At 38.0% G+C, this 21685-nt stretch overlaps 1 protein-coding gene across 4 annotated transcripts in view; it reads left to right on the forward strand.

The window, feature by feature from the left end:
* The window catches only part of EEA1 (early endosome antigen 1), a 116719-nt gene that overhangs the window by 6126 nt on the left and 88908 nt on the right, over window positions 1-21685 (forward strand). For 3 of the 4 annotated variants that reach the window (XM_086712666.1, XM_086712668.1, XM_086712669.1), the window contains exon 2: window positions 14978-15070. In XM_086712666.1, the coding sequence (XP_086568792.1) occupies window positions 14978-15070 (93 nt within the window). Of the gene's footprint in view, window positions 1-14977; window positions 15071-21685 lie in introns of those variants that run through there. The other variant, XM_086712670.1, reaches the window with a different exon arrangement.

Raw genomic sequence — 21685 nt, forward strand, 5'->3', positions numbered from 1 at the left:
CCATGTTGGGTGTAGAGATTACAAAAATAAAATCTAAAAAAAAAAAAAAAAAAAAAAAAAGGTTTTATTAAGCAGTGAAATATATCTGGTATGCAAGACAGGCAAAATTTTCCTCTACCTTCTTAGGGTGTGTCTGGCTGGGCCTAAGAATTTAACTGACATAAGGCAGACTAACAGGAGAAAAGCATACAAGTTTTATTAAATTTTTACATGTATATGAGAAGCTTCACAAGAGTATGAGGACCCAAAGAAGTGACCAGACCAGGTGTTTATACCTTGCAGACAAAGAAACAATACGTTTGTGAAGAATTGACAAGACAGTGGGTTTGGGTTAGGGGTAGTAAATGGTGAAGAAGTAGCCAAGAAGATAAAGGTTAGTTAAAGAGGTTTGTTTATGCAGATTTCTCAGTTCCAAATTCCCTGTGTCTACTGATGAGAAAATCTTTTTTCCTCCTGGTACAGCGAGGGTGCCTTTCACATGAGAGTTTTATCTCTTGCTTTCAAAAAGAAAAAAGAGGGTCAGAGTGTTCTTATACCTGCTGTTTTAGTGCCTTTAATTAAAGATAATCAATATGCTAACCTGGCATATTTTGGAATGACATTCTGGCTTTCTTCAGGCACAGAGTTGGGGGTTAAAAAGTTTGTGGAATGAGTACGAGAGGAATGTTTTAAGGAAGAGTAATTTGTCAGTGTTGCATGTGATGGATTAAAACCACAGGAGAGTATAGGTAGAGATGAGATAGGAGAGATTTTGATATTTTAGGCGCTCAGAAATTATAATTTACATTAGAATGACGACAGTGTGTGCAGAAAAAGGTAATGTATAAGGAAGACCTTTTGAACATATCTCTTCCTCACATGTCTAGTGTGGGCCCACTGTGTGTTGTGGACACACTGATGAGTAAAAGACATAAACCCCCGTGGAGCTTGGGGTAAGAGAAACTGTTCAAAAATCCCATAGCTATATGGTCATGTGGGTGAGTCTTAGGAAGGAAAAGCACAGGGAGCCCCAAGAGCATGCAGCAAGAGGGACCTGATCTAAACTAAGATGTTAGGGAAGGCTTCCTAGATTGGTTACACATTTAAGTTTGATGCAGTTACTACTAATTTATGAAACACATTTTAAAAAGTGGTATTATTTTCTCTCTGTGGAGATTTATTTTTAGTGTGTTAAGAACAGCGATTGAGATACAAAAGAACCAGGGCTCGAACTAAGTTTTCTCTTCTTATCCTGGTGGTCTTTTGCTTGAGCTAAAGAGACAGTATAATTAGTGGTTAACAGTCTGAACTCTCGAGCCAGACTGTCTAGGGTGATATTTGTTTCCTAGTTACTAGCTGAGTAGCTTTGGGCAAGTTACTTGATTTCTCTGTCTCCTTAATAATAATAGTACCTGTCTCATAGGGTTGTTGTGAGGGGGGACTGAATTAATACACGTAAACGTCTCTGACAGTATCTGGCACAGAGTAACTACCTCTCTATAAATGTTAGCTATTGCTGATGTTGGTATTTTGTTACTATATACTCCAGGTTCCTTCAAGGAACACTTTTCTTATCAATTTCCTTGTGTATGTGTGTGTGTACATGTGTGTACAGTCATTCATCATACTGTTGGGCATTTATTCTGTGCAAATTGCTGGGCTTAGGGGATAAAAATTCTTGCGGAGTTTTAATGAGGGACACAGATACTTAAATAATTACGAAGTAATTTGGAAGATGTTGGGGCACCTGGGTGGCTCAGTTGGTTAAGCCTCCAACTCTCAGTTTAGGCTCAGGTCATGATCTCACAGTTTGTGAGTTCGAGCCCCACATCGGGCTGTGGGCTGACAGTGCAGAGCCTCCTTGGGATTCTCTCTCTCTCTCTCTCTCTGTCTCTGTCTATCTCTGTCTCTCTCTCTGTCTCTCTCTTCTTCTCTCTCTCTCTCTCCCTGACCTTCCCTGCTCATGTGCGCTCTCCCTCTTACAAAATAAATAAATAAAAACTAAAAAAACCCACAATGTAATGTGCTAAGTGTTAATAGATACACAGAGGAAGTGTGAGCACAAAAGAAAGAGTAATTCTGTGAGGGGAGGGGTAGGTGGAGACTGTTGAAGGCCTTACGGACACTGGTGGTGACAGGCCAAGAGGAGCAAGGGAGAGAAGCCATCTTTAGAGACGGGGGCCAAGCAAACGCAAGAGCATGAAATAGCCGAGCACAGCGTTAGGGGAATTGTGAACATTTCTGTATGTGGATGGGGGTAGTTATAAGAGATGAGACTGGAAAGTTTTGGTCTATATACCATAGGCGATAAGGAGCCTTGGAATTTTTTAAATGATGAAATCTGTAATAAGGAAAACCCTCCAAAAATATTTTTTCTAGGTAATCTTTATAAAAAGTAAATTGGGTAAACCACTCTTTTGTCTAAAATCTGTTGGTGACTAATCACTGCCCACAGGAGATGTCCAAACTTTTTACTTTGGCACACAAGGCCCATAATGCTCTGGTCCCTTTATAGGATTTCAGACTCATCTCCATCTACTGCACATGCTCTGCCCCTGCCTTTCTCACCAGTTGTGTTTCCCACCAGTTGTGTTTATCCTATTCTCTCATCCCTTCATACCTCTGTAGAAGTGCTTCATTCTGCTCACAGTGTCCTACCATCACTTGTAGGCATTGCTCAATTCAGATGACACTGGGACTTACTTGCCTGCTTTTTTTTTTTTTCTTTTCCTTCCTCTTCTCCCAAAATATCCCATACTAATTAGGAGAACAGGCTTTTGGTATTAGACTGTCATTTAAGGTCTGGGCTCCTCCACTCATGAGGGTGAGATCTTGCACAAAATTTCAGGCTCTCTGAGACCCAGTTGCTTTATCTGTAAATGGAGGATTTTATATACCTCAAGTGTTGTGGAAGGATTAAATGAAATAATGTTCATGAAGCACTCACCACAGTATCTAGCATTCGGTACACATTTAGTATTTAAGAGCTATTAAACTTCAGGTCTCTAGAAAAATTTTTATGTTTTTATAATTTGTTTACTTGACTATTTGTCTACTAGACTTGAGCTCTCTTATGGTGGGGATTTTGTTTTCTTTTTTAGTGGGTAGGTTCTAAGTTAGTGTTTGATGCTTGGTGGTTTTTCACTAACATACTCTACTTGGTGGCTGTGTAGAGAGGATGGCTACATTAGGGGAGAGACTGGCTAGAGAATAATAACTTTTTATTCCTAAAATTGCTGCACATTAGAATCATTTGGGATTCTTATCCAAATTCTTCCATTGAAACAATTTCTGGATCTCTAGTTTTCAGTTCAGGAGATGGTTAAAGCTTGAATTTAGACAATGGCTTTGGGGATAGAGAAAGAATAGAATGATTTTCAAGAAAATTAAGGTGTAAAATTGATAGGGTTTTTGGACTTGTGAGTAGTTTGGGTAACTGAGAGGATGATAGAATGGACTAAGGTAAAGAGTAGAGGAGGAAGAAGAGCAGGTTTGGGGAGGAAGATGAATGTGAACTAGAGGTATGGCCATCCCAGTGGAGATGTTCACGAGGCAGGTGGAACTATAGGTCCAACACAGGAGACAAGTGGAGGCAAGTATTAGATACGTACAGATGTTGTAGAGAAGTCAAGTCAAATAAGGACAGAGAAGTGTCCACTGAATGGAACAGTTGAGTCATACCTAGTTCAGTTTCAGGAGAGTCATAGGGATAAATTGGGAAGTAAGGAAGTAGAAGCAGGGAGCACAGATTACTTCCTGAGGAATATAGAGTAGAGGAAGCAGAAACTAACTTAATATTAAATGCATGAATGAAATTTGTCATCCTTAGACCACGTTCTAATAAATGATTTTATCTTATTTTAAAGGTTTAAAAAAAATTTTTTTTAATGTTTATTTTTGAGACAGAGAGAGACAGAGCATGAACAGGGGAGGGGCAGAGAGAGAGGGAGACACAGAATCTGAAGCAGGATCCGGGCTCTGAGCTGTCAGCACAGAGCCCGACGCAGGCCTGAACTCACAGACCGTGAGATTGTGACCTGAGCCGAAGTCGGATGCTTAACTGACTGAGCCACCCAGGGACCCCTGTTTTTTTTGAGAGAGAGAGAGAGAGAGAGAGAGAGAGAGAGAAAGAGAAAGCACAAGTGGGGGAAGGGGCAGAGAGAGAGGAAGAGCAAGAGAATCCGAAGCAGGCTCCACACACACTGCCAGCGTGGAGCCCGATGTGTGGCTTGAATCCATGAACTGTGAGATCATGACCCAAGCCAAATTCAGTTGCTTAACCAACTGACCCACCCAGGTACCCCTAATGATTTTTATTTTCAAGAATTATAAACTTCCTCAAATCAGTTTAAGTTGAAAGGGGGATTTATTGTAAAATTTCAAAGTGATCCATGAATAAGAATTGCTATACAGTTGGGTCTGAAGAGAATGGTGTCAGGGACAGAGGGAGTTTTTCTCTTTGCCTCACTCTTTCATGGACCACTGGCATCATTGTGTCTCTGTGTGCATCCTCCTCATTGCTGCCTACTCAGTATGCTCAAGACCCCAAATGGTCATCTGACCACACAGTTCTACTTACTTTTCACCTTAGTTTTGTGTAGCCAACTGACTCAGTGTCTCAATTCCCAAAATCCAAGAGAAGACTAAAATGTCCTCAGCATCTTTTCTTGTTGGGTTGTGCATAGGTCTCTGGCTGGCCAAAGGTGTTCATTGATGGTTTAGTCAACTGAGGCTGGAAGTGGAGTTGGTCATATGATACTTAGGACTGTTCCTTCTAAGAGTGGTATCATGAAACACACATTTTACATATCATTCTTCTAGAAATAAGCTTTACCATGGCTCTGAAATAGTGATAATAGTTATGATTAAGTTCATTTGGTTCTAGGAATAAAGGACCCATCAGCTTAGCTCAAAAATAGCATAGTAGTGGTTATAAGGATGCATTTGGCAATAAGATGGAATTTCATAGAATTTCAAAACCAAACATTTAATATGGTGCTGAGCCTCTCAGACATTTTTACTGGAAGGCTTTGAAGGCTCTAAGGCAGTGCTATTCAGAACTTCATGACAGGGCTTTATAGATTATCACTCTAGAGTTGAGCTATTAAAGGACTCAGTAACTCTTCATATATTTGTGTCCCCTATATCTGTCTACTTTTGATTTTGCTCTCAGCTAATTTTCTTACCCTCTATTCTAGTTTTTTTTTTTTTTTTTTCTTCATGGCTTCTACATACTCAGAGTCTATGGTCTTTTGAAACCTTAGCTGGTTTATAGCTTTGATTTGCTGAAGTCTTTCATGTACTTTTACTTTATCTCCTGACTACACTGTTTATCTATTTAGTGCCAGTTTATGTGGCTAATTGATCACTTTTCTTCATGGTTTGCAGTTCAAAGGCCTAATAAGCATGGAACTCAGCAGTAGTTCATTCTTGGTATTGGGGTGCTTTTTTTCTTCTTTTTTTTTTTTTTTTTTTGCCACGCGGCCATAGTTCATTCTTGGTATTGGGGTGCTTTTTTTTTCTTTTTTTCTTTTTTTTGCCACGCGGCCATGTTATTGGCTGCTAGCTAGCTTGTGAATATTTGCTGTTTGGTCCAGGTGATCACATCTTTTGTCATGGCAGTAGACATGGGGTCATATAACCTGGCTGTCTTGGACTGTATTCTCAACCTGGACTATGGTAGGATAGTTTACTTTAGGATGGAACCGTGGCCATTGCCTGTACTATGATTGATTGACATATTTAATACAATAACATGAATAATTTAGTTGCACTGACATCTGTTTAAGTGTTGCATGGACTGTAGCAGTAGTTGAAATTTAAAACCACCCTTTCCCCCATCATTTCAGTTTTTAATATCAGACTATGGCTAAGTTTTACATAAATATGCTAATATAAAGTTTTTAGAGTTTCATTGATACTTTATTTGGACTTTATTGGCTAAATAATATTTGGAAAATGTATTAAGAATTTTTGTCTTTATACAGTGCTATGACAGAATACATTGTCTTGTGAGATGGATTAAATGGTAAATCATATTGAGTCAGATCTCTGATAAGGAAGTATGCATTTATTTTGTCCTGTGAGACATTTTTTTTTTAATTTCACCTCATATCTGCTTGTACCTTTTAAATATTTGAAGCAATGATCTAGTTTTAAAATAAAAATATTTAAAAATAGTAAAATATGTTTCTGGTTATGAAAATAAACCATGTATATCATAGAAGTTTGAATATATCAGAAAAGGAAAATTGAGAAGCAACAGGGCTATAGCATTGTGGATGGTTTAACATTAAGAGCACAAGCTTTGAAGTCAGATGGGATCCCAGCTTTATGCATTATTACATTAAAAAATACATTTTTTAATGTTTATTTTTGAGAGAGAGAGAGAGAGAGACAGTGTAAACAGGCAGGGGGCAGAGAGAGAGGGAGACAGAGAATCCGAAGCAGGCTCGGGGCTCTGAGCTGTCAACACAGAGCCCAATGTGGGACTCATATTTGCGAACTGTGAGGTCATGACCTGTGCCGAAGTTGGACACTTAACCGACTGAGCCACCCAGGCGCCCCAGTGTGTTATTATATTTGTAAGCTTAGCTGACAATTTATTTAACTTTCTTTAACTGTATTTCCCCCCTTGGCTAAATGGGAACAATCCCTTTGACTTTATTCAAGGATTGTTAAAAGCACTAAATGATATAGTGTAGACAAAGTGCTTGGCATTATGCCCGTCATATAACAGGTTATATGTTAGCTGTTGTTAATAGAAAGATAGAATATTTCATTTAGCAGACGACTGATTGACATTTTTTTAGTATAAAATTCAAGTTTCTTACTTGCATCATTTTAAAAATGCAAATAATCTAGAAGAAGTGGATACTCTGAGCTTTACAATAAGATTCATGGGTTATTTTGATTTTGTTAAATTTTTGAGTATAAAAGCACCTGGGCAATTAGAGAAATCCCTGAATTTGAATCAGAAGACTTGAGTTCATGTTCTCTATCTCTGCAGTCAGTGTGATCTTAGGCAAATCATGGAGTTTCTCTTGACTTCACTTTCCTTATCTGTCCACTGAGGGCATCATCACCTAGGTAATTTCTAAAGTGCTTTTCAGGGTAAGCCTGTTACTTGAAAACCAAAAGAGTACCAAGATTTTGAGTCTGCAGATCATTTGCAGCCCTGAGGTAGCATTTTAAGTGTTATATAACAAATCAAAATAACTTTTAACCTATTTTCTAGCATCTTTGCTAAGGAAAAAAAAAAAAAACCTGTCTTTAGAGCAAGAATTCAGTGATAAAATTTGATAACTCGTATAAGGTTACTGTCACAGCACTGCCATGTAGTAGTTTCCAGAAGATAGTAGGTCCCCTTCTCTACTGAGATCTTCCTTGCCCCCAGCGTGTAGCCCTTTATAAGTATCTCAGATGCAAGTAAGGGACATTCATTGCAGTAGATGCTTTGATGCAGCACCTAGATCTTCCTTTAAGATGGAGTCACATCCCCCTAGCTGCCTGGAGTCATGGCTGCCGATGGCTCTTGGCTGCATCCTTCTCTGGGAGTTGCCCTAACAGAAAGAAGCTGCCTGATCCAAGATTATGTCCCTTTCCTGGAAACAGCCTGTACTTCATTACTGGTTGATGTGGAGAATACAAAGAATCCTCCTCTTGCCTTGGTTAGGGACTTCTGTGAAGGACCATCCAGCTTTAGGAGTCTTGGTGGGATTAACTAAGGCCACTGTTATAATTGTGCTACTGATTAGTACTGTTCGTTTGCTTTCTCTGCCCTGTCATATTGCCCCTGTGCCTGTACAGGTGTTCTTGGGAGCACTGCCCAGTAAAACTGCTTGTAGTTTTCAGGGCCTTAGAATCTGTTTCCTTGGGAGCCCAGATTATGAATCATCTGCTATTTGGATAGTGTGTCTTAGAGATTTTTGTGTCATAAAACATGATTATATTCAGGATGGATTTTAATTTTATTATCTTTGTGTTCTACTTCTTTAAACTGATCCTCTATAGATCTCTTAGAAAAGGAATCTGTAGTCAGTAGATTAGAATTTGTTATATTCTAAAGTACCATGCAAGACCATTTGCTGGGATTTTGAGTGTGGCACACTGATGCTCTGTTCGGGAGGTTTTATTATCAGCACCATTGCCAGTTCCCTCAACAGATTTTAAGACTTAAAGAATGAAAAGTGGCTTCTTCTTTTTATTTTTGTAATGTTTATTTATTTTTGAGAGAAAGAGACCAGTGTGAGTGGGGTAAGGGCAGAGAGAGAGGGAGACACAGAATCTGAAGCACGCTTCAGGCTCTGAGCTGTCAGCACAGAGCCTGACGTGGGGCCCGAGCTCACGAACTGTGAGATCATGACCTGAGCTGAAGTTGGACGCTATCTGACTGAGCCACCCAGGTGCCCTGAAAAGTGGCCTCTTCTTAAAACTAGATTTTGAACCCTATTTTGGTATATTTTTGTGTCTGCCTATCTGTATTTTTTGAATCAAAACACCTGATACTCTAAATTTGCTTCAAATATATAGCTCAATTGTGATTATATGTTAGATATTTAAAAAATGTTGGATATTAAATACTTTTACTCCTTTACTTAATATTGACTTAATTGTATGATGTCTGTAAGCCCAATTTAGTTACTAATAACTTATCTGTAATTAGTTTTAATAGTCTCACTCTCTTACTGATTTGACTGCCTTTTTCTTTTTCTTTTTCTTTTTTTTTTTTCTTTTTGATTGGCTGCTTTTGAGAGATGTTACTTTCACATAACCATTAATAACTGGTAAAAGTTTTAGAGTTTTGAAAAAGTCCATAAGAAAGCAAAGTGTATATAGAGATTGGAAATATAGTTGATTGTTTCTGTGTTTTTCTTCCTGTTTATTTTGAGAGAGAGTGAGGGAGCACAGGGGAGGAGCAGAGAGAAAGAGAGAGAGAATCCCAAGCAGGGTCCTTGCTATCAGCACAGAGCCCCACATGGGAATTGATCTCATGGGCCATGAGATCATGACCTGAGCCAAAAAGGAGCTGGAAGCTTAACTGACCAAACACCCAGGAGCCCCTGGACGTGCTTTTAAGTTAGCCAGTTTAGGACTCAAATGAATCATGGAATGAGAATTTTAGAGCTGGAAGGACCCGTGATCTTGTCCTGTCCCTGTAATTCTTCCTTGAAGAAGTTGAGATTAGAGAAATTGTCTTGATGGGGATCAGACAGATGACCAAGAAATATTTTGGTTAGTAGAGAGAATATTGAATTGGGACCTGGGAAACCTGTTTTAATTGCAACTTTACCATTACCAGAGTGATGTCAATCAAGTAAGCTTAGTTTCTAGGGCTAGTTTCATCATCTATGAAGTGATACAATTGGAATATAATTTCTGAGATGTTTTTCCAACTTTTAAACTTTATTTCTCGTCTTAATGATATGAATGACTACTATGTACAGTATATCTACCAAATGCTAGGCAGTGTTTTAAACATTTTAAGTGTATTATTTCGTGTAATTCTTACAACAGTTCTGTGAGGCTGACATTATTAGTTCCACTTTACAAATGGGAATTTGGGGCTTAGAGAAGTTAAATAAATCTACAAAGCTTCTTAGTGGGTAACTGGAATGAATGCAGATCTGTGAGACTCTGGCTTCTGTATTCTGAATCACTATTCCTAGATTTAGGTGGACTTTTGCTTTTGGAACACTTAATAGGTGCTGCTGAAAATAGGAGCCAGTTGCATTAGGTAAATATATGCTTCTGACACCCGTCTCTGGCATAGGGTAGTATTGCGTGTCAGTATGTTATCAGGAAAGACTTAGAATTCGGAAGTATATTGTGTGTTAGTACTTAGGAAATTTTGGAGAGGATTGAAATTAAATACAACCGGGGGATAGCCTGTTAGAAGCCCCTTTGAAAGACAAATTGAATAGGAATTGCACTCAATTTAGCATTAATAATTTAACAACATGAGTGATTGTATTTGCTTACTCATTAAAGTTGTAGGATGGTTCCAGGTTAGGTGGAATTGCTCACATTTCAGAAAATAGGAATTGTTCTCAGTTGAAAGCTGATGAAAGTGAGTTAAATGTAGTATGTTGGCAAAGAAGCTTGCCATTTTTAAAAATTATTTATTTATTTATCTTAAGTAACCTCTCCACCCAGCACGGGGCTGGAACTCATGACCCCGAGATCAAGAGTCACACACTCTACCGATTGAGCCAGCCAGATGTCCTGAGAAGCTTACTATTATTGTATGTGGTTGTATGATGGATAGAGAAGCTTCCGTGAAGTCATTGGTACCATAAGTTTTCTAGGTCATATTATTGCAAAAGTCTGAGTAAGCTTTCTTCCTTCAGGATATATTCTGTTTTAAGAAGGCAGAGAAATAAGAAGGAAGTTTCAGGACAAAAAAAAAGTAATTAGCAAAAATGAATTATGAAACAAGTTTAAAGGTGTTAGAATTATAATGGAGATGAGAATAAAGAGTATTAGTGACCATTTTCAAGGTTGAAGACTTAGAGCAAGTAAGGACTTAAGAGACAAATTTTATGTGAAGTTTGAGGCTGACAGCCAGGAGTTAGAATTAGGAATACAGGAGGTGTGAAATGAAAAGTAGAAGGTCCCCTCCCTAGGGAACACTGGTAATAGTGTCTTTGTATTTTTCCACAATTTTCTGACGCATATATCCCTTAATATTATACAGATATGATCATAGTCTTCATATTGGCTTTGAATTTTTTTCACTTAATATAGTTTGGAGATCTTTAAGTACCAGCACTTTCAGAACTACTTCTTTTATTATTTGTTTATTTTTAATAACTGCATTATATTCTATGGATTAGCAAAATATGGCTAGTCCCCTGTTCTTTCCTTTTACTCCCTAGGCTTCTTGGGCTTACTTAGGTCTGTTTACTAGGACTATTTTTGGCAAACTTGATAAAAGATTTTTTTGGTGGTGGTAGTAGGATTATGTAGTTATATCTTTGACTTGCTTACTTTTCTGGGAAGGTAAATCCCAGAAGAAAAGCCACCTCTACTCTGGAAAAATAAAGGATACAGAAATGGGGAAAATGTAGTTCTTGGGAGGTACAGCTTTTGTTTCCAGTGCTTTTGAGGATGGGGTCACTAGTTTTAAAACCTCTTGTGGGATGAAACTGTTGAAATGTTGATGGGTCAAAAATGAATTGCTAGTTTTATACAGTTCTTTATATTAAGTATGTAATTTAAAGGCTCTTTAACTTTTTCACCATTCAGCTCCTTTCTTTTTTTCTCAGATGCAGGAGTTGTCATCAGATCCAGATACCTGACTTTTATTTATAAATTCATGTCTCAAGCATACCATTTTGGGAAAGAATCTTACTATGTTTTTTAGAGTAGGGTAGATAATAGATGGTAGAATCGTTAACACATGAGAATCTTATGGATTTTAAATGAACACAGTAAAGACAGACTCTGGATAAGTTTAGAACATTTTAGAAGGTTACGTTTTGGGAAAATGAGACAGGAATGTGGATCATCTATTGAGGTTTGCTTCTTTTTTTTTTTTTCTTTTTAATATCAAGAAAAGTTTCACTGTAAAAGTAATTTGACTATGGATCTAAAATTCCGAAAAAAAAAAAAAAAAGTGAGCAACACCAAAACCTGAAAAACTAAAAACCAAAATATCCATAACTGTTTTGCTACAGAAATCATTATTTATATTTTGGGATATATATCCTTTGAATCTCTCATATAAATAGTTTTTGTACACAATTATAATTACAGTGTGTATGTTTTCTTATTTTTCTGTGCAGCTTTTATAATCATTTTAATGGATGAATTTGAAAGTAGTATCACTTTTTCCTTACTTGGCATTTTATGTTAAATATTTAATAGTTATGAATAGGATGTTTACTTGTTGAGACAAATGTGTAGTGAATTGCTCTCAGTCTTGGGTGCTTACGGTGCATCTCAGTGGAGATGTCCAGCAGAGAAGCAGTATGGTTTAGTGATGATGAGCTGGTTTGCTCAAGTTAAAATCCTTTCTTCCATTAATTAGCCATGTGACTTTGGGCAAATTACGTATTTCCACACCTCATTTCTCTCGTGTGAAATGGAAATAATGATAGTATGTACCATTAATCTTTTTTTGCTGAGGATTATTAAGTTAGTTGTTGTGCTCTGAATCTTGCCCAGTGTTTTACTAGATTTTCAGTTCCTTTAAGGTAACATCTAGATAGTAATGAATGATGATGTTAGAGGAGAAAAAGAAGAAGACCTTTAATCCTCCAGATTGTATGTATCATTGGGATGGAATATCAAGTATTAGAGACAGATTGGTAATGGTTGGCATGGATGGCAGATGGATGGGCTGTGTTGATCTTTTTAGCAACCCTCAAATGATTGTAGTTTAGTTGGTGTAGTAGAGAGAGCAATGCAAGAGGAATCAGAAGATTAGCATTTTAGATTTTTTTTTTTAAATTTATATTCAAGTTAGTTAACATACAGTGTAGTCTTGGCTTCAGGAGTCGAACCCAGTGATTCATCTCTTACATATGATACCTGGTGCTCATCTGAAAAGTGTGCTCCTTAATGCCAGTCACCCATTTAAAATCCCCCCACCCCCTTCCAGCAACTCTCAGCTTGTTCTCTGTATTTAAGAGTCTCTTATAGTTTGCCTCTCTCTGTTTTTATCTTAGTTTTCCTTCCTTTCCCCTAGTTCATCTGTTTGTTTTTTATATTCCATTGATGAGTGCAATCATACAGTATTTGTCTTTCTCTGACTGACTTATTTTGCTTAGCATAATGCACTCTAGTTCCATCCACGTTGTTGCAAATAGCAAGATTTCATTCATTTTGATTGCTGAGTAATATTCAATTGTATATATATACACCACATCTTCTTTATCCTTTCATCCATTGATGGACATTTGGGCTCTTTCCACACTTTGGCTATTGTCAGTAGCACTGCTATAAACACTTGGGTGTATGTGCCCCTTCGATGCAGTGCTCCTGTATCCTTTGGATAAATATCTAGTAGTGCAATTGCTGGGTCATAGGGTAGTTCTATTTTTAATTTTTTGAGGAACCTGCATACTGTTTTCCAGAGTGGCTGCACCAATTTGCATTCCCATCAACAGTGCAAAAGGGTTCTCCTTTCTCCACATTCTTGCCAACATCTGTTGTTGCCTGAGGTGTTAATTTTAGCCATTCTGACAGGTGTGAGGTATTATCTCATTGTGGTTTTGATTTGTATTTCCCTGATGATGAGTGATGTTGAGCATCTTTTCATGTGTCTGTTTGCCATCCGGATGTCTTCTTTGGAAAAGTGTCTATTCATGTTTTCTGCCCATTTCTTCTCTGGATTATTTATTTTTGGTGTGTGTGTTGAGTTTTGTATGTTTTTTATAGATTTTGGATACTAACCCTTTATCTGATATATATCATTTGCAAATATCTTCTCTCATTCCATAGGCTGCCTTTTAGTTCTGCTAATTGTTTCCTTCGCTGTGCAGAGAAGCTTTTTATCTTGATGAGGTCCCAATAGTTCATTTTTGCTTTTGTTTCCATTGCCTCTGGAGATGTGTCAAGTAAGAAGTTGATGTGGCTGAGGTCAAAGATGTTGCTTCCTGTTTTCTTCTATAGGATTTTGATGGTTTCCTGTCTCACATTTAGGTCTTTCATCCATTTAGAATTTATTTTTGTGTGTGGTATAAGAAAGTGGTCCAGTTTCATTCTTGTGCATGTTGTTGCTGTCCAGTTCTCCCAGCACCATTTGCTAAAGAGACTGTCTTTTTTCCATTGGATGCTCTTTTCTGCTTTGTTGAAGATTAGTTGACCATACATTTGTGGGTCCATTTCTGGGTTCTCTGTTCTGTTCTGTTGGTCTCCGTGTCTGTTTTTGTGCCAAACCATCTGGATGATTACAGCTTTGTAATATAGGTTAAAGTCTGGGATTGTGATGCCTCTAGCTTTGGTTTTCTTTTTCAACATTACCTTGGCTATTCGGCATCTTTTCTGGTTCCATACAAACTTTAGGATTGTTTGTTCTAGCTCTGTGAAGAATTTTGATGGGGATTGCATTGAATAAGTAGATTGCTTTGGGTAATATTGACATTTTAACAATATTTGTCCTTCCAATCCATGAGCATGGAATATTTTTCCATTTCTTTGTGTCTTCTTCAGTTTCTTTCATAAGCTTTCTAGTTTTTAGTGTACAGATCTTTTACCTCTTTGGTTAGGTGTATTCTTAGGTATTTTATGGTTTTTGGTGCTATTGTAAATAGGATCGATTCCTTGATACCTCTTTCTATTTTGCTTCATTATTGGTGTATAGAAATGCAACCGGTTTCTGTACATTGATTTTTTATATCCTGCAACTTTGCTGAATTCATGTATCAGCTCTAGCAGTTTTTTGGTGGAGTCTGTCAGGTTTTCCATGTAGAGTATCATGTCATCTGCAAAGAGTGGAAGTTTGATTTCTTTGCCAACTTGGATGCCTTTTATTTCTTTGTGTTGTCTGCCTGCTGAGGCTAGGACTTCTAACACCATGTTGAACAAAAGTGGTGAGAATGGACATCCCTGTTGTGTTCCTGATCTTAGGGGGAAAGCTCTCAGTTTTTCTCTAAGGTCTTCTTTCTGATTTTTGTTAACAGTACAATCTTGAGAAGTCTTTTAGCCACTTTGAATCTGTTTTCTCATCTCTAGAGATAACATTTACCCTTCCTCTCTCAGAGATGTCATTATGACTAAAGTGAGTTGAAGACTATAAGTGAGTTGAAGACTTAAGGCACTATATACAAATGTAAGCTTTTTATTAATTTAAAAAGACTAAAAATGAGAGAATGCATACAGAGACCTTGATACAGTATTGGGCACACTCTGCAATGAAGGATAGCTGCTAGTGGTATTTGTCTTCTCCTTTTATGTGTAAGGCTAGCGCTGTTTACTGTTTAGATTATTAAGTAGTTTATGAATATATTATTAATACCTACTTTGAATTTTTTTTCTCTCTTCTCTGTTTCAGACTCCTGGGAGAGTTGGCTCTCAAGGTTCTGATTTAGATTCATCAGCTGCTCCTATAAACACAGTGGATGTCAATAATGAAAGCTCTTCAGAGGTATGGAAATAATAATTTGGCAATAAAATTTGGTATTATTAAAGGAAAACGAGCAGAGGCTTGAAGTAGTGGTCAGTAATTTAAACTTTCGTAGGAAAGGTCTCATCCTTCTTACAAACTGGAATGTGACTTTTGAATCACACTTCTGGAAAAATACGGTGTTTAGTTCTAAGACTAAGAAAGTGTATATTAAAATTGAAAATTAATATTGTTAATTTGTCTTCATTGCTAATGTCATCTGAACTTACGGAAGATTTTGACATCTGTTTATAAAAATTACCAATTAATTAGTGTTTGTACTGGCATGAACTACTGAGTTAATGAAAAATTAGATTAACTTATCTATAAAGTTTATACATTATTTGCTGTCTTTACAACTTTGCAAGAACTTTTATCTTTCATAGTTTATTAAAAAGTAATGGGGAAGATAAGAAAGAACTCAATATTTTTGAGAAGTTAGCCTTAGTATTTGCTTTATTATGATTAATTATTTTTAACAAACATTGTTTGCTCATTATAGAAAAATGAGAAAAGGGAAGAGAAGAACATAAAAACCACCAATAATGTCCTTAAGATATGGATGCACTCACATTCTGCTCTGACAGTTTTTGTCACTTGCCCCTTTCTGGGCCCAGTTGTACTGCCTACCTAGTTCCCCTTTTCTGTGCTCCCCTTTCCACACCTGTTTGCTGGTGAGTCTGTTTTCTGTCTTGTGTATTTCTGGTTTTGTCTCTATGCATTCATCTCCCTGTGTTGTCTCTTTCTGGCCATCTGATTTCATGTATATGGGTATTAACCTTGAGAAGATCTAAAAGACCATGAAAGTGAGAATAAAAGTATCAGTTGAACTTTATTAAGAGCAAGTTTAATTGTTGACCTCAGTTGGATCAAAAAAAAAAAAAAAAAAAAGAGTCTCTAGTGCGTAGTGAGCAGTGCCTGGTGATCCTGCTGTATTTTCTTCTTAGGGTCATTTTCCTACTCTTTGAGATAGTTTTACTGCCTTCTATATCCTCATATCTCTCATGTGTGCTACCCTCTCCCATCTTCCCTCAGTCACCTTCTATATCATAGGAAGTATTAGCTGAATGTCCAAAGCTATACTTGGCACCTTTGTTCTCTCTTTTTTTAATACACAGAAAACAGTTCCTTTTCTTATCAAATTTCAATCCGTTCTCTTGTGCTCTGGATTCCATTCTCTCACATTCTCATTTTATTTTCTGTCCCTCCTGCCACTAGTTTTTACCCATGTCATGAATTATTCCTATTGGCATATAATTATTCCTATTGGCATATAATTGGCTCTAGAGGTTCATATGCCCAGTGCTTGGGTACATATTTGTCAAGGTCTTGGGTGATCTCTATCTCTCTCTCTGTCTCTCTCTCTGTCTCTTTCTATCAGTCTCTCTTTCAGTTTGTTTCCCTTTTACCTTGGCATCCCACTTTGTACAAACCCTAGGTTTTAACTCTGTGCCCTTAGCAGCCATCTATATGGAATTTGAAATGTCTCTGGGACTTTAAAGAAATAGTCAGAAGGGCACCTGGGTAGCTCAGTCCATTAAGCGTCCTACTCTTGATTTTGGTCCAGGTCATGATCTCACAGTTTGTGAGACTGAACCCATGTCAGGCTTGGTACTGACAGTGAAGAAGCTGCTTGGGATTGTTTCTCCCTTTCTCTCTGCCCCTCCCCTCCTCAAAATAAAAAAAACTTAAAAAAGAAATAGAAATAAAGCAATACTTTGCTTTATTCATATGATATTTATGTCATATTTTATTATTTAAGATAATGTGTAATACTGTCTTCGTATGGGCTGTTATAACAAAAGTGCTATAGACTCAGTGGCTTAAACAACAAACATTTACTTCTCAAGAGTTCTGGAGGTTGGGAAGTTCAAGATCAAGGCAGATTCTGTGTCTGGTGAGGGCCTGCTTCCTGGTTTATAGGTGGCCATCCTCATATTGCTGAAGCGGCAAGAGAGCTGTCTGAGATCTTTTACAAGGGCACTAATCACATTCCTGAGGGTTCCACCCTTCTGACCTAATCACCTCCCTAAAACCCCATCTCCTAATACCATCACATTGGGAGTTAGGATTTCAATATAACTTCAACATAATTCCAATATGAGGACACACATTCAGTTTATATCAAACATGTAATGTGTATAATATGTAATGTAATATGTGATTTTTTTATATCCTTTAGTTATCACCAGGATGGTTATTCAGAGTATTTAGTATAATGAATCGTCAGAAGCAAATGTCTTTGTTCACTCTTTATCCCTTTGTAGTCTGGCTTCCATCCTTAGTACCCACTGAACTACTCACTGATGACCCGCATTTTCCTGCTCCTTTGGCTAGAGAGGGCAGGTTTTTTTGTAAGCGCTCACTGAAGTTTCCAGGTTGCCAGCTTCTCCAGCACCCAGTCTGGAATATATGATGCAAAAGAAAACCCAGAGTATTCATCATTGTATCAGTGCTTGGATCCCAAGATCCTTAGCTGGTCTTCCTTCTCTTCACCTTTCAGAGTTTTCTTGTCTTTGTTTTATATATAATGTCTAGGGATGTTAGGTGTGCTCAACAGGAAGAATAGGGAAAAGTGTATCTATTCCTTTCTGTCTGCAACTGGAAATCTGACCACTTTAAAAGTTGGATTATTTCTCTTTTTATTATTGAATTGTAAGAGTTATTTATCTACTCTGGGTGCAAGTCTTGTCGATAGTTTGATTGCCTCCTATTTGCCCTGTTGGCTAGGGAAGGATTCCTGTTCTGGGCTCACAGGGATGGCTGAACATAAACTAACCTGACACTGGACAGATGAAGTCAACAGCAGTTTATTATTCAAAAGACTCATGGCCCAGGAGGACACTGTATGCCATGAAGGGCCATATGAGGATTGGACTCGGGAACGAAATGAACAACCACGGGCTGAGAGAGGCAAGGTTTATAGTATCAAGAGGATGAGGTGCCCCTTGGTTCCTGGAGCATATGATTGGCTTGTTAGAATAATTCTGTGGGCTGACAGGGAACTGAAACCTGCTGTTTAGGCATACGCAGGCTCTGTGAAGAGGAGGGGTGTTTGACAGCAGGCCCCTATCTGTGGGAGCAGAGTGGGGAGGGAACTTGTAGTTAGGCCACCTGAAGCTCTCCCCTCACCTGTTGACAAAGGAGTGCATAATACTGGGTCTCAATTTTCGACTTTACACCACAATCAGATATATGTGATGTTTTTTTTCTTAGTCTGTGGTTTGCTTTTCATTTTGTTCATGGTGTCTTTCAAAGAGAAGTTTTTAATTTTGGTGAAGTCCAGTTTGTCAGCCTTTTCTCTTATGGATAGTGCTTTTTGGGTCATTCTATGAATTTTTTTGCCTAGCTCAGTGTCATAGAGGCTTTCTCCTATGTGTACCAATGGTACTTAAAAAAATTCATTTTAATGTGTATATTTAAGTCTGTGGTTTCTTTTAAAATATTGTGTATGGTATGGGATAGTGGTTGAGGTTCATTTTTTCCATATGGATATGGAAACCACAGCTTTTTATATAGTTGTTTCAGTACTATTTGTTGAAATATTACCTTTTCCTATTGAATTAAATTTTTGCTTTTGTGGGAAATCAATTGACCTTATATGTGTGGTTCTGTTTCTTTATGCTCTTTGATCCAGGCATACAGATTTCCCGCTTTTAAGGTGTGCCAAATTTTTTCTTATCTCTGGACATCTGTATGCTGATCCCCATGTCTTACCTGTTCTTTTACTTTTCTGCCTGGTTAATATCTTATTATCCTTCAGGTCTCATTACAGATAATTACTTTTTCAGTAAACTTCACTTGACTCACATGTAGGATAGATGCTTATTCCATGTGCTTCTGGGGAATTGTATTTCCTATCCTTTTGATAATGATTATTCTGAGATACACTTATTTATCAAATATCTATTGTTGTCAGACACTGTTCTGGATGCTGGAGATATGACAGTGAGTAAAATAGTCAACAATCTTTATCCTGGTAGGGGCACCTGGGTGGCTCAGTCGGTTAAGCGTCCGACTTCCACTCAGGTCATGATCTCGCCGTACGTGAGTTGGGCCCTGCGTCTGGCTCTGTGCTGACAGCTCAGAGCCTGGGGCCTGCTTTGGATTCTGTGTCTCTCTCTGCCCCTCCCCTGGTCGTGCTCTGTCTCTCTCTTCCTCTCTCAAAAATAAATAAACATTAAAAAAAAAAAAATCTTTATCCTGGTAAAGCTTATATTCTTGTAGGTGGAAATAGGCAAAAACCCCCAAAACATACGAAAACGGACAGAGGGAAACAACTGGTGTTATTGAGAAAAATAAAGCAGGGAAGGAGGCATAAGAAGTGTTTTGGATGGTTGCAATTTCAAATAGGATTGTCAGGGAAGACTTCTCTGAGAAGGGCATAGCTCAGGAAGAACTGAAAGAAGTGAGGAAATGAGTCATGTGGGTTTCTGGAACAACCATGTTTCATTCATGTGGAACAAGTGGAAAGTCTCTGAGGTAGGAGCATGCTTGGCATGTTGAAAAACCAGCAGGGAGGCTAGTGTGGCTCCAGCACAGTGAGTGAAGAGAGTTTGGGTCTGTGAGCTAATCAGGTCCACCTTATGCAGGGCCTTTCAGGCCTTTGTACAGACTTTGGTTTTTACTGCTGATGAGATGGGAAGCCATTGGAGAGTTCTGACAAGGGAAGTGACAAAACTTGTTTACATCTTTATAGGATACATTCTCACTGCTGTGTGGAAAATAAACTGTTCGTGGAGTAAGGATAGAAGCAGAGAGGCCGTTGAAAGGCTGTTGCAGTGATCCCTGTGCGGTGTGAGACTGACTGCGACAGGGTAGTTAACAGTGGAGGTCCTGAGGGTCTAAATATAGTTTGAAGGCGGTTCTACTGGGATTTTCTTTTTTCTTTTTTTTTTTTTAATTTTTTTAATGTTTATTTTATTTTTGAGACAGGGAGAGACAGCATGAACAGGGGAGGGTCAGAGAGAGAGGGAGACACAGAATCTGAAACAAGCTCCAGGCTCTGAGCTGTCAGCACAGAGCCCGACGCGGGGCTCGAACTCGCGGACCACGAGATCATGACCTGAGCCGAAGTCGGATGCTTAACCGACTGAGCCACCCAGGCGCCCCTCTACTGGGATTTTCTGATTAGTGTGCTCTAAAATGTAATTACTTTCTTTCATAACTTTTTCAAGAAGCCTGTAAGCTTCCTGAGGATGGGACTTTGTGCCTTATTTTATCATTTTGTTCTCAGCACCGTAGAATAATGGCTGGAACACAGTAATCATACTCGGTACACACATTTTGAGTGAATGATTGAATATTGTATGTGGAAACTTACAGTGAAGAAACTAGTAAAGTCAAAGGCAGAACAAAGCTATCATGGCAAAAAAAAATATGCAAATGATGCATTCCTTTAAGGAATTACTATTCTGTGGTTCCAGCACTTTGGACTGTGGTTGCCTGGAAGACAACTCTTTCATCAGTAAAAAGAGAAAACAACAAAGAAAGAATTCACATTCCTCACTTTCATCCTCTGGCTAATCTCCTTTATTAAGGGTTGTTAACAAAAGGAATTAATGATATTAATCATTGCTAACATTTATTGAATGTTTTCTTTGTATCAGATGCTATGATAAGCACTTTGCATGTACTATCTCATTTAATTTTCATGAGACCCCTCCCCCCCATGAAGTAGGTGTTACTGTTACCCCATTTCACAGATGAGGAAATTGAAGGTCATATAATCTACTAAGAGTGGTGTGAATCCAGGATTCGAAGCCTAGCTCTTAACTACTGCCCTGCCTGCCCTCCCACTTTGGGTCCTTATTTACAGTCATCCTCTCCTTTGTTATATCCTTAGTGACATTAGTGACTCAAGGAACATCCAAGTCTCCCAGTTTTTAATGTTTTCAATGCCAGTGATCTTTATTAATTTTTTCTGGCTCCTCAAGTTCATGTCAGTACCTTCCATCTTATGCAGTAGAACAGTTCACCTGAGATGTCAAAACTGTACCTTTCCATTCTTACACAACTACCTGTCTTCTTAAAAACTTTCTCATGTTCTTACTACTTCTTTGGCCTTGCTGAATACTTCAGGTTTTTAATTCCTATCTTCTGGTCTTTCAACCTTTCCTGGCTTCATTTCCTTTCCTCTCTAACCATACATCTAATGACAGAATATTTATTGAACAATGCCTTATGACTAGACTAAGCATTTTATGTACTTCATGATAACTCTAGAGGAATAGGTACTAACATTAACCCCATTTTATAGATGAGGAAGTTGACGTTTAGCAAAGTAAAGTAACTTCCTTAAGTCATATAGTTAGCATTGGTTGAGTCTCAAATCCACATTATTTTTGACACAAAAACCCATGGCGTTTATAACCTATTGTCCTTCACTACACTCTCCATTTTATTCACTTTCCGATACTCTCAGTTCCTCTGTTCTCTTATCCCTCTACTTTCCTGTCTGACAAAACATTAAACCATAGATCAGTGTAATGGCCCACATATGAAAATACAGATACTGTTAGGAATAGGGAATTGGGGAGATTGACTTAAAATGGTTTTATTTGATTCATAAATTTAGAAGGAAGAGTCCCCTACTGG

Source organism: Puma concolor, chromosome B4 (genome assembly GCF_028749965.1).
Source record: "Puma concolor isolate L17-30 chromosome B4, mPumCon1.1.hap2, whole genome shotgun sequence".
Taxonomy (NCBI): Eukaryota; Metazoa; Chordata; class Mammalia; order Carnivora; family Felidae; genus Puma; species Puma concolor.